This window comes from Orbicella franksi, chromosome 1 (genome assembly GCF_964199315.1).
Source record: "Orbicella franksi chromosome 1, jaOrbFran1.1, whole genome shotgun sequence".
NCBI classification, from domain to species: domain Eukaryota; kingdom Metazoa; phylum Cnidaria; class Anthozoa; order Scleractinia; family Merulinidae; genus Orbicella; species Orbicella franksi.
Window position 1 is genome coordinate 26496156 of NC_138145.1, and position 13650 is coordinate 26509805.

Below are 13650 nucleotides of genomic sequence, written 5' to 3' on the forward strand. Positions count from 1 at the left end.
ATATATATATGTCTGGATTTATGAAAACGGTGTTAAAGACTGAATCAGGTGTTTTTTGATTTTTTTTTTTCATTTCTTTGTTTTTTTTTTCTCTGCTTTCGCTATGACAGCAGCTTGTAAATCTTACCTAGCATGAAATGTAGAAACTCCGTGCCGCATGTTTCATTTATTTAGGTATTTTTTTCATTATTTATCGACCCCCCCCCCCCTTTTTCAATTTGCGTTAAGTTTAGCCCAGGCTACACTCGTCTGAATTCAGTTCGCGCGGTGACTCTGACAAGGAGCGACCGATTAGCGTTCTGTATTTGCTGTCTAAAGGAAGTCTGCCCGAGGACATCATTAAGTCCAATGAAGGCCCAAGTCTAACGATTTGCTAGTAAGCGTCGTCCATTATCGTACGTGAGGCGGGCCTGAGGAGATGTGTAAACTGTACGGGTCACATTTAGTCCCGTAACAGAAGACCGTTTGCCCTGTGGCGATAATGTTGTGCTTGCTTTAGACAGCAAAACTCTTTAGCCACATCAATTTAGGGCTTAGACGTGCAATGGACTAGACATTTCTAGCTGCTGTTGGCGTCATTTGCTTTGAACTTTGATGTAGCTAAAGACTTAAATCTGTTGAAATCTGGATGTGCCATTCCGCGCTCGACAAAATTGAAGTACATCCGGGACATTGCTATTTGCCAGCAAAACATGGCCACGAGGAGAGAGAAGAACATGAGTTCAAGCGCTGATCGTGAGTAGAATTTCCTTGCTTTATCAATTTTAGGCGTTCTCGGCTTAGCTAAGTATCAGAACTGTCTGTGATTCGCTAGCGCGGAAGAAATTTATTTGCGTGGCTTCCGGGCGATAATTGACGTGACGACAACATGTTGAGTGTTCGCTTACTGCTAACTATGGCCTAGTTTGTCTGAAGTTCAATCGATTCTCGATGTAGGAAGCTCTTTTTCAATCCATTTAGGACGATGCAGGCCTTTAGAAAGCGATAGATTAGCTCTCCGCCGCGGTTTTGATATCTGTACGTTCGTGTTGATTTAGACTCCAATTTCATGTTAAAAGCACTCTTAATTAACTTGTACAATTCATGATTCAACGAAAAGATGGTGAATTTAGTCTTCCTGGCCTCAAAAGGCATACAGGAGAGTTATTTGCTGCTATTTGAGCTACGATAAGCCTCGTGGAAAGCTAGCTCTAGGACAGAATTGTAGCAAGTTAGATTATCAGTGACAAGTCAAATTCTATGGCTATGTTTTTGCGAATCCGGTCAGATATTGAAATGAAATGTCACGTAACGACTACTTTTTGGCTGAAATATAGAGGTAAATAACCGATTCCACTGCTTACCATGCTCTTGTTAGCGTGACTGGCTAATTTAACCCACAGTAAAGACACAGTGAGGTCATTTAGGTGAAATCGCAGAGGTTAAGCCTGTCTAAATTAGTGCCGCGGCGAACCAAATGATCAATTTAAGCTCTAATTTAGTTTTGTTTGGCTCCTTCGACTCATTTGCAGCGACTTTACAGGCTTGTATAGGCATGGTATGGACTCCATTAAGAGTACACGAGGTAGATAGCACTCTCGGTGCGACGTGGCCATATTTATGTACATTTTCTAACCGTTTTTTCAAAAACATGCCCGCTATTTTGGTGCAAAGTCTTTAACACGGTTTTCATAAATTCAGACATATATATATATATATATATATATATATATATATATATATATATATATATATATTTTTCATCAGTTTGAGCAAGTACGATACCCTTAAATCGTGCATTGATCTTGCATTCTAATCATTACACTAGATAATCGTGCATTCTTTACGCTAATTATTTGTTGCATTTCTTCAAAACTTATACACTAAATTGTAACCAAACCTACCGATATTTTTCTTGTATGTGCTTGGTAGGTTTGTGTGTCGTTTACCTTCTCAATATCGATTAGTTCTATGTTATTATTGGCTTGCAAGTCTGTTTCGCCGTGTGTGTCAGTTGTAGTCCCTAAGGGTCTAACTTTTGGTAGAGGGGTGGCCTCCTCAAGCGCTTGACTAAGAGCGCAAAGCATCGTGGACATCATTGAAAATCCCAGAATGATTGCTACTGCCATGAGTAGGTATTCAGTGACTCCAACGTTTGTGTCCTCGAATGGCAAAAAATCACCCAGTCCTATGGTGCTAAACGTTATAAAGCAGAAGTAAAAGCTCTCCAAGTATGTCCATTCTCTTCGCCTAAAGAAGGCCACCAAGGAGATAAGTAGAAGAGCAAAGATGTTAAGAAATATGGCAACTAACGCACTTTCAGCAGCTTTCAAATGTTGCGATTTACTTCTCGGCCATTTCTTTTTCACTGCGCTGATAATCTTCTTGATGACGTCGCTGATGTTCGTGCCCACTAATTTGAAAACCACGCAGGTCAGCGGTATCCCAAATAGCGCATACACAATGCAGAAAATCCTTCCCCAAGCTGTCATGGGAACAATGTGTCCGTAGCCTGTAGAAAGCGAGACGCAGTTTAAACGTACTGGCAGTACACCGTCTAAATGAACAGATAGTTCATACTGTTTTATATAATAATTAAACGAATGCGCGGGCTCTGATTGGTCTATCAGCTATGGTTTGTTGTGCCAGTAAACTCATGGAAATTTCGTGTGTCTTCTGAATTATTATATAAAAGCAATAGACCACAAGTTTTTATGGTTTATAGGCTGATAAACCACTTGGGATGCTGGAAGAACACTCGAAGAATTCGTAAATCACTCGCCTGCGGCTTGTGATTTACGAATTCTTCTCGTGTTCTTCCAACATCCCGCGTGGTTTATCAGCCTATAAACCATAAAAACTTGTGGTCTTTTGCTTAAATATAATCACACTATAATTAGTGAGACAATAACTGAAATCTCTATGTAATATACTGAAGAAAGCAGTTTTTGCCATTTTTATTTTGAAATCATGCCAAATATAGCTGACAGGAGCTATTAATTGTGTCATCCAATATAGTTGCTACTACAGAGAGATAACAAGAATAATCAATAAAATGGACAGCTTTACTGAAGACTGATATCTTTATACCATAGAACCTATCTAACAAGCACAAAATAATTGAATAGATTGATGAAATATCAATTATCCTCCCAGGCGCGCGGTGGCGGAGTGAATTGCGTAACTTGGGATCTCGGTAAAGGAACCATTTACAGTGAACACGCAATGACTAGGCAGATGTAAATATAAAACGAAAGACATTTTATAACACATGCTGAAGCGCAAACCGGGCCATAGGCTTCCAAATAATTGGAGTGTTTTAAATGCTTCCACTCAACGAAAATGCTTCCACTAAACGAAAATGCTTCCCATTCAACAAAAAATTCCGCTTTGAATTTCCGGAAGTTTTTCATAACGGGTTTACATATATTCACATATTATGTGAATGTTTAAATATATATATTGAAACTATTTTATGTAAATGTTGGAATATGTGATAATTTAATTTCTCTTATATACCGAACGAAAATCTCGCCGATGATCAGCGGCGAGGTAATTCTGTCTGTATAATAAGGAACCAAAATCTCGCCGATGATCAGCGGCGAGGTAATTCTGTCTGTATCATAAAGGATCCAAAATCTCGCCGATGATCAGCGGCGAGGTAATTCTTTCTGTATAATAAGGAACCAAAATCTCGCCGATGATCAGCGGCGAGGTAGTTCTGTCTGTATATTAAAGGAACCAAAATCTCGCCGATGTTCAGCGGCGAGGCAATTCTGTCTGTATAATAGGAACCAAAATCTCGCCGATGTTCAGGGGCGAGGCAATTCTGTTTGTATAATAGGAACCAAAATCTCGCCGATGTTCAGCGGCGAGGTAATTCTGTCTGTATAATAAGGAACCAAAATCTCGCCGATGATCAGCGGCGAAGTATTTCTGTCTGTATAATAGGAACCAAAATCTCGCCGATGATCAGCGGCGAGGTAGTTCTGTCTGTATATTAAAGGAACCAAAATCTCGCCGATGTTCAGCGGCGAGGTAATTCTGTCTGTATAATAAGGAACCAAAATCTCGCCGATGTTCAGCGGCGAAGTATTTCTGTCTGTATAATAGGAACCAAAATCTCGCCGATGTTCAGGGGCGAGGCAATTCTGTCTGTATAATAAGGAACCAAAATCTCGCCGATGTTCAGGGGCGAGGTAATTCTGTCTGTATAATAAAGGAACCAAAATCTCGCCGATGATCAGCGGCGAAGTATTTCTGTCTGTATAATAGGAACCAAAATCTCGCCGATGTTCAGGGGCGAGGTAATTCTGTCTGTATAATAAGGAACCAAAATCTCGCCGATGTTCAGGGGCGAGGTAATTCTGTCTGTTTAATAAAGGAACCAAAATCTCGCCGATGATCAGCGGCGAGGTAGTTCTGTCTGTATAAGAAAGCAACCAAAATCTCGCCGATGTTCAGCGGCGAGGTAATTCTGTCTGTATAAGAAAGCAACCAAAATCTCGCCGATGTTCAGCGGCGAGGTAATTCTTTCTGTATAATAAGGAACCAAAATCTCGCCGATGTTCAGGGGCGAGGTAATTCTGTCTGTATAGTAAGGAACCAAAATCTCGCCGATGTTCAGCGGCGAGGTAGTTCTGTCTGTATAAGAAAGCAACCAAAATCTCGCCGATGTTCAGCGGCGAGGTAATTCTGTCTGTATAAGAAAGCAACCAAAATCTCGCCGATGTTCAGGGGCGAGGTAATTCTTTCTTTATAATAAGGAACCAAAATCTCGCCGATGATCAGCGGCGAGGTAATTCTGTCTGTATAATAAAGGAACCAAAATCTCGCCGATGTTCAACGGCGAGGTAGTTCTGTCTGTATAAGAAAGCAACCAAAATCTCGCCGATGTTCAGCGGCGAAGTATTTCTGTCTGTATAATAGGAACCAAAATCTAGCCGATGTTCAGGGGCGAGGCAATTCTGTCTGTATAATAAAGGAACCAAAATCTCGCCGATGTTCAGCGGCGAGGTAATTCTGTCTATATAATAAAGCAACCAAAATCTAGCCGATGATCAGCGGCGAGATAATCTTGTCTGTTATCAAGGGGACGGAAATCTCGCCGAAGATCAGTGGCGAGGTAATTATAATGGTAATTGCACAAGGGACACAGGCAGCCCAGACCTTGAATATGCTTAATAGGTGACGTTTCAGTTCTTGGTTAACAGCGCTTAATTTTTTCTTTTTTTTTTAATCAATTCAATATACCTTCGCGTGCCACAAAGTAACCCCGACTGCTGAACATCGCACCTCAACGCACTTTCATGATTTGTTAGGAAAATTAAGCATTACAGATGTAAAACAAAATGAAGTAAAGTAAAGTAAAGTAAAGCGGCGGAAAGTAAAACCAATTTAAATGCTAGACTAAATTTGCTGCTTTGGTCTGCTAAAATAATGGACTCGCGGCCATCTCGCTACACAACTGACTGGAATGATATTCCATCGAACATTATGCATGCACCCTCATTAAGCAGATTTAAATCCTAGCTATCAGATCATCTGTGTCAATTTTAACTCAGGTGTAACTCGTGAGTGACATGTATGCAATTTAATTAGGTTAGCTTTGGGCCGTATTTAAATCTTATTTCATAATTTTTAGTGTCAATTTTAGTATGCAATTTAATTAGGCTAGTTTTGGGCCGCACTTAAATTTAGAGTTTTATTTCTTAATTTTTTAGAATGTTTAATATCGGAGAATATTCTTTGTATAGCAATTTAGTTTCCTTAAACTAACTCAAAAGTGGTCGCGAGTACTATGAATTTACCTGACGACTAAAAATGTAATGAAATTAATTCGGATTATTAGGAAATTTTAAAAACGATTTGTGCATTTTCGTTTACGTCATTACTACTGTGTCTAGGAATGTTCACAAAAGCCTACACCTTACTCTCTGAGGAAACCTGGGAGAAAGGACCCAACACAAACAACCCGGTAGAAAGTATTAATAAGCAATCAATTCCAGAAAAAGGAAACAGTCTCGCACCCTTGCTGGAGAACATATATCGGGAAGACAGAGTGCAGGCAGCCAAAGTTGTAGCAGCAGGCAAGAATGTTTCGCTGTCTTATCGTGACAACTCTGAAGAAGCAAGAGGGAGGCGAAACGATAATCGCAGAAGGAAACGAAGATATCATGCTCCTAAAGAAGACGGTAGGGAATTCTCCAAAAATTAAAAGTTTTTAGTGATATCAATTGGGATTAATCAATTGTCGAGCCTTCTTAAATTCCTCGACCATAGTATTTTTCTGAAAGCTTTTCGAGATGATATTGACGGATAATGTGAGACCATGCGTTATTGTTATCACATGTGAAGCTCGTTCTAGTGGTACGGGTGCGGGACCTGGCCCGCATCTTTGTTCAAGGGCTTTGGGAAATGCAACCTATTACCTTCGAGGTATCACCTTTCTAGATTTCACCGGAACAATCGGTGTTATGAACACCATTTGCTTCATATAACTGCTAGGGACGATTACTTTGTTTTAACCCAAGCCTTCCCAACATTTGATGAAAATACTACAGCAGCTTTCAATTCCATTCCCCTCAGTAAGGAAATTTTCAACCTATATTCAAAATAACATGTTAAGCGCCCCTGGCGCAAGACCTGCGTCCTGTCTACTCAAGGCAGCAGCAATACTCAGATTCTTTGACAATTAAGCTAATGCAGTAGAGGACAAGTTAGGCGCAGTGCTACTATAACTATTATGGATGTAGTCAATGTTTGAAGTCATCCTAAACAACTGAAAGGGTAGAGAACGAACAGGGCTCCAGCTAAACTCATTTCCCCGTACTATATATAGTTAACAACTGGTTAAAATCTTTTAGGTCCACCGGATAAAAGGCGCCAGTTGCAACGTGCCTGCAACTACGGAAAACATGGTAAAAAGAGACAAGGTACAAAATAATTTTGGTCGATGATATTTGACCGATTCCATTGTTGCAAGCTTATATCATAAAAGAAAAAAGCCCGTTTTTGTTTTCATTTTGATTACAAGAGAAATTAACTATGACTGAAGAGGATGTCATGTAGCGGAAGTCATTCATGTACTTCATTCCACAGGTAATGCCCTTATTGGAGCAAGACTTGAGGTAGAATACAACCGAGTTAATTTGGATGGCTCCACTAAATATCTCGGCTGGATAAAGGGCACCATCGCGGCATGGAACAGATCCAAGGGCTATTTAGTAAATTATGAAGACGGTGACCAGGAATGGCTGCAGTCTGTAGACGAGAAGGACGTGCGACTGTTTGAGTAATAACTGATGGAGTATGCGTACTATTCGCGTAATAAAAATTTTAATGGAATTGTGCAGTTCAAGGGGCCATGACCTATGTAAAATTCAGAGATTAAAGATAGAACAATAGATCCATATACCTTCGTTTTTTTGATTAAATTAAATCATAAAGGGAAATATCACTTTCTGGCACTCGAATTGTAAGAACAGCGAGTACTCGAACTGCACAGAGAGGCTAATTGTTGCGAGATTGGCAAGAGTGGCAAGGGTACGTAGGATGGGAAAACGTAATGAAAGCAACGTATGCAAACGCAACGGGATATTTTTTTTACAAACTACAGCTACTAGACTTCAAGTTCCGATAATAAGTGATTTTCAAAATTTAAAAATTGCCCTCCGGAATATAAACACACAGCATCCTCATCTTACACTATGTGATCGCAAAAGCAACAAAAATATGTTTAGAATTGCTTTAGAGTACTTGTTCATTCATCTCGGCGAGGATCATTAACCTAGTCGACGATCATCATCATCATCATCAGCGAGATTTCCGTCCCTTTAATACAGACAGAATTTCCTTGCCGCTGAACATCGGCGAGATTTTGGTTCCTTTATTATACAGACAGAATTACCTCGCCGCGGAACATCGGCGAGATTTTGGTTCCTTTATTATACAGACAGAATTACCTCGCCGCTGAACATCGGCGAGATTTTGGTTGCTTTCTTATACAGACAGAATTACCTCGCCGCTGAACATCGGCGAGATTTTGGTTGCTTTCTTATACAGACAGAATTACCTCGCCGCTGATCATCGGCGAGATTTTGGTTGCTTTATTATACAGACAGAATTACCTCGCCGCTGATCATCGGCGAGATTTTGGTTGCTTTATTATACAGACAGAATTACCTCGCCGCTGAACATCGGCGAGATTTTGGTTGCTTTCTTATACAGACAGAATTACCTCGCCGCTGAACATCGGCGAGATTTTGGTTGCTTTCTTATACAGACAGAATTACCTCGCCGCTGATCATCGGCGAGATTTTGGTTGCTTTATTATACAGACAGAATTACCTCGCCGCTGATCATCGGCGAGATTTTGGTTGCTTTATTATACAGACAGAATTACCTCGCCGCTGATCATCGGCGAGATTTTGGTTGCTTTATTATACAGACAGAATTACCTCGCCGCTGAACATCGGCGAGATTTTGGTTCCTTTATTATACAGACAGAACTACCTCGCCGCTGAACATCGGCGAGATTTTGGTTCCTTTATTATACAGACAGAGTTACCTCGCCGCTTAACATCGGCGAGATTTTGGTTCCTTTATTATACAGACAGAATTACCTCGCCGCTGAACATCGGCGAGATTTTGGTTCCTTTATTATACAGACAGAATTACCTCGCCGCTGAACATCGGCGAGAAAGAGCGTCTATATATGTTAATGTTATTTTGCATATGAAAGTAGTATTCATATATTGAGAACACGGCGTAATTTTTGCCGTTCTGTATATTGAGAGAATCACATAATATGTGTTTGTCTGAACGCCGTTTCATAACTAATGGAAGAGCATTTTCTCGTTCGAAAATTTCGAGAATTTGTAGAACGGATTACAGAGTGGGAGAATTTACTCGAGCTAAATGTAGTGTTTTCCTTCAGTTTAATCCTGCGCTAATAAAATGCCCAGCAAGGTGCTTCTGAAAGTGAATTATTCAGTTCAAGAGATCCACTCACAAATGCCCTTTATTTGTCTCAGTATGTGAAAAGTAGAATCTGCAATGTATTCCTGTAATGATTGGAATGAAATGCCCTACAGACCATTAACTTATCTCCCAGAATTCGGAGACATAATGCAAGCCTGAAACTTCTGAATGAAACTGTACTAACCATTAACTTGATCATGAATAGCATAGTAATATAATATATTTATTTATTTTCAGTTATACTCACCAACAGAAGTTACAATTGTCCCAGCAAAAACAAACGCATTTCCAAAGCTCCATGTTTCAATATTTTTCGTAGCATAAGGACGTTGGAATATCTCCTTTAATGATACTACAGCCTCATTTGATATATTGTATTTTCTTTGCAGCGAGGTAATCTCGTCTTTTAGACGAGTCTTTTCTCTTTGTTCGTTTTTCTTCTCAAGAGCTTCGAAAATAAATGCTCCAATCAATAAGTAACAGACTAAAAGTAAGCTTTCCAGCACGAGTTTAGCGTTATTGCCAAAATTCATTTTGTGACTTCCTTTAACAAGGTAAAATACGTGCTGAAATGACGAAGTCATTAATTAGAACCAGTTCATTGGTATCTTCATTACATTAATTATTCACGAACTGCAAACGCTCAATGAAACACCAGCTACCTTAAACAAAAGCAATCTGTCATCACTACTGTCGAACTACGTACTTCAAATCTTTCGGGTAAACGAGTGAAAAATTTGCACGAACACGGTAGTTCATGGTTAGTATATAAACATATTTTTATTTTAATGACTGGAACCTACAATAAGAGGTTCTTTCTTATTACTTGGAAAATCTTCAAGCTCTAGTTTTATGTTATTTTCAAACAGTGTCCGCGAGGATAGATGAGCGAAACACCTGCTGGTTTTATGATACGTATTCACCTAACCTAGTCGGTATATCACGATCAATCTAATTTTTGGAAAGAGCTACTTTTACGGGCATTTACCAGCCTTACCCATGCAGCTATGGCACTCAAAAATTCTCTAACTGACTAAAATTCTGAATCGAAGAATTTTATATTTCATAAGTGTAAAACTTTGAAATTAAATTAAGCTTTATTATATGGCATGCAACAAGCCCTTACATTTCTAATTCCAGGTTTTAACGTTTTGTTTTCGTTAAGATTCCTAGTGATTTCATTTCAGTTGTAAATTCAGTTGGATATAAAACAATCAGGCAACTCGAAGCCTTCAACAGGCTTGATGCACCTCCCTATATCGTAAAATGTCGTGTTAATTGTCTTGTTGTACCTCAGTCATTAGAAGTATTCAATCATGAACAACAAATTAGATATCAGTCTGTTTTTATTTCCGTTTAACTCTGTCAACTCCAAAACAAATTAACTAAAATCGCGTTATATTGAAGAACATCAAGACAAGTTTCTTAGTGCTCTCTATTCCCAACTTCAACTCGTAACAATGTAATGTTCTAGAACTAAACAGGTCTCGATAAATTAGTTAAACAGGCCATGTTCAAACGGATAACTTCAAAGTATGATTACCTGACTGCTTCAATTTTGTTCATAAAGAAGTTCGTCTTCCTGTTGTTAAGACGAAGGTCGTTCACTTTCAGATTCATCAAGACTTCAGAAGAATTCGAAACACTATATCGGAAATTATTTTCGTGGGTTGAAACGGAAAATTTATCCACGAGTACTCAATATAAGCTTAATACATGTATACATGTATCCATTTCTCCAAGCCTCTATTTTTCGGATTTATATTCTTTATCTACTTTTCTTCAAACAACTTAAGTAGTCAACGTTACTTAGTTATTTTTTAGCCATTCTCGACTATTAAATTACTCTTCAATCCCTTATTTCAGTTTCCAGGCGTTTCATACTTGTTGCTAATAATTTCCGCGAACTTTGTCGTCCTGGAGTTTTCATATTTGCTGTAAGTCGAGATCATCTGATCTAGTCTTGCAGCACAAAGTTTCTCGAAATTCAGCCTTGAAAGATGGATTCATGCCAGCATATATGAACGGATTGATAGTGCTTGAAAAGAACAGCAAAAATGTGCAAAGCAGTTGGACATTGCGCGATACAACAGCATCAGACGTGAAACGCTGCATGACGGCAATAATCCAAAATGGAATCCAACACAGTCCAAACGCCAAAACGACAATGGCGAGTGATTTGGTAATGTTGATCTCCCTTGCTGTTATTCGACTGTTCTGGTCCTCAGTTTGGCTTGTTGAAGCCATGTTTTGGTTGTGCTGTTTTATCGTCTTGAACACCTTGTAGTAGGAAACTGTTGCAACTCCCAAGGGAAGGAGAAAGAAGAAAGACACGACGATGCTATAATGAGTTATCTTCATGGTTTCTGTGGGATGCACAATGGTGCAGACAGCATATCCAGGGATGAACCCGTATTCAGTCCAACCAGCCAACTTGGGAATGGAAACGTATCCCGCGACGGTTAGCCAAATAGCTGCCACGTACATTTTTGACCGAATTGGTGTAAAGATGCGCGAGTAGTCTTGTGCGGACTTGACAATACGAACGTATCTGTTATAGGCGGTCAGTCCCATTGTGGTTGGAGAAACGTACACGGAAAACAGGGTGAAGAACGCATGAAAATTGCATAGCGCTTCCCCGTATGGCCATCGTCCAGTGATGAGGACGCCTACGGCTAACGACATCACTATGGATGCGTTGAGTATATCACTGGCAGCCAAGGCAATCAGATAGAGGTTTGTGGATGTGCGAAGTCTTGAGTTTCTGTAAACGGCGATACAAGTTAAGCTATTTCCAACCAAACACGTTGATGCCATTAACATTAGGATTGCGGGTTCGAGAACATTCAGAGCAAGGTTTCTGTGTTCTAATTCTGAGGACATTGCTTCGTGTGAAATGTTTTTTTTCCCCCTAAAAATCTACCTTACGTCGACCAGCTTTGAATGCTACATAAAGACACTGGATTAAGGTTTACAACCATGCGAAAGTGCGAGGACGCATGTAACCCTGGTGTTTCAATTCGGATGTATTAACATCGTTCTAAACGTAGTTTGAGAGTGGAAATTATAACATAGGAAGCATAAATTAAATGCAATTATTCTCATTTAAGGCAGACATCTGTTTGGAAACATCGTTATTGTTATTTAAATGTCTAAAACTTCCTTGTTTCTCCAGCCAATAGTTATCTAGCCTGCGAACGCAGACGTATTTTGTTCGCAAGCTAATAGCTCTCTGGTTGACACATTTTAAAATGACAATAGTTGACGTCACTGATATTTTTACCCAAGGTTACCCAACGTAATTTTACCCGAGAACCTAGGGTTTTACAGGCAGTCTAGCTGATTTATGCTTTTTTCGTCAGAAATCTTGAAAATCCACTGTAGCAGTTAGTTATTTCTTCACTGATCAGCAAAGTGTTATCATTAAACCGAAATTCATATCCGTTACCATTCTTTTGTTAGCAATCATATTCTGTTCTGTGTAATTTTTATTGTTTACTCTGAAAGTGATGCAAAGGAGAGCATGAATACGGTTCACATAAAACAAACCGTGTAGTTAAGGCTACTCTCTTCTGCCTTCGCTAAAATGTTCCGCAGTAAAGCAACCTGTGCTTTTCTTAGATTCGAAAACTGTCAATCGAAGCTCAAACTCATTTACATTAGCAACCATCTGTCACATCATCTTCCCTTTTAAAATGGGTCGAGAGGAATACTTAATCTAACTTTGCTTACGAACTAGAAATCGAGAGATCATGACATCAGAGGAAAAATGTAAATCGAACTCTAGAGGACTGATAGGTTGATGTTTTGGCTACATAGTTCAGTGGCAGTACGTGCTAAGAATTTACGTCTTAACTTTATTATGTCTTCCTCTTACTCTGACGTCCTTTTTTTTTTTTTTTTCACAATTCTCTCACATTTTCATTTATTTCAGGGATCCCGACATTTCCATCAAATTTTCTCTCCGTCCCTCTTCTCACTAGCCGTTCAGTCTGTTCTTAGTCGTAACTCCTCAGTGTCCGAAAACAGACGGACCCCGCACACAACCACTTTCTGATCAGGAGTGGATAAGTTGTTACGGATATTTCTGTGTCGTGATAAAATTCAAGACTGACCTATTTTTAAGAAATGGACAACAACTTTTAGCTTAAAACAAGACATGTTTCGATCGTTCAACGATCATCTTCAGTTGTGAATTCGTTTACAAGTTCGGTTGAATTAAAACAAGCAATGGCGTATAAGGAAAACGTGATACAATTCAAAATTTCGAAAAAATTAACGTACAATTTTAAGGAGCGCGAGACATGTAAGACTGATCTGCATTTAGGGCCGAAAGTATGTCTCGAGAAGGTAGCAATGAGATAATTTTTTTCACTTTTTCTCCGAATTTTATCACTCAGTACACTTACTGCTACGCGTACGAGTATCAAACTCAACGGAACGAGATGTTCAATGATTACCATTCCGATTCAGTTATTTAGAATCCAGCATGTGCAGCTTGTGTTTGCAATATTTTCAATAAGCGAAACTGCAGCAATTAGGAATAAATTACAACATGTTTATTTTTATATTTCATGCGGGTCCCCAATTCTTGTCCAATTGGAATTCGGAGAACCCGGAAAAAACCCTTGGAGCTTAGGGTAAATGACAGTAACTAATAGAGAAACCAAGACGGGCAGTAAAATGCAG

General features: G+C 39.3%; 4 protein-coding genes across 5 annotated transcripts in view; 2 read left to right on the forward strand and 2 right to left on the reverse strand.

The window, feature by feature from the left end:
• The window catches only part of LOC145499718 (uncharacterized), a 75993-nt gene that overhangs the window by 35568 nt on the left and 26775 nt on the right, over positions 1-13650 (forward strand). The gene's annotated exons all lie outside the window — the stretch shown is intronic.
• On the reverse strand, positions 1863-9545 carry LOC145483908 (potassium channel subfamily K member 9-like). Its single transcript, XM_081462479.1, has 2 exons — positions 9209-9545; positions 1863-2491 (listed from the first exon to the last, which is right to left on the reverse strand). The coding sequence occupies exons 1-2, from the start codon at positions 9543-9545 to the stop codon at positions 1863-1865; spliced, it is 966 nt and encodes a 321-aa protein (XP_081318605.1).
• Positions 4779-7342, forward strand: LOC145499576 (uncharacterized). 2 transcript variants are annotated; one of them, XM_081479119.1, is made up of 4 exons: positions 4779-4887; positions 4941-6173; positions 6846-6914; positions 7081-7342. In XM_081479119.1, exons 2-4 carry the CDS (start codon positions 5888-5890, stop codon positions 7275-7277), a joined length of 552 nt encoding a protein of 183 aa, XP_081335245.1. In that variant the 5' UTR covers positions 4779-4887; positions 4941-5887; the 3' UTR covers positions 7278-7342. The 2 variants fall into 2 exon arrangements, with proteins under 2 accessions (XP_081335245.1, XP_081335235.1); XM_081479109.1 differs by having other exon boundaries at positions 4879-6173.
• Positions 10210-12210, reverse strand: LOC145499801 (histamine H2 receptor-like). The gene has a single exon (XM_081479325.1). The coding sequence runs from the start codon at positions 11842-11844 to the stop codon at positions 10888-10890; it is 957 nt and encodes a 318-aa protein (XP_081335451.1). The 5' UTR covers positions 11845-12210; the 3' UTR covers positions 10210-10887.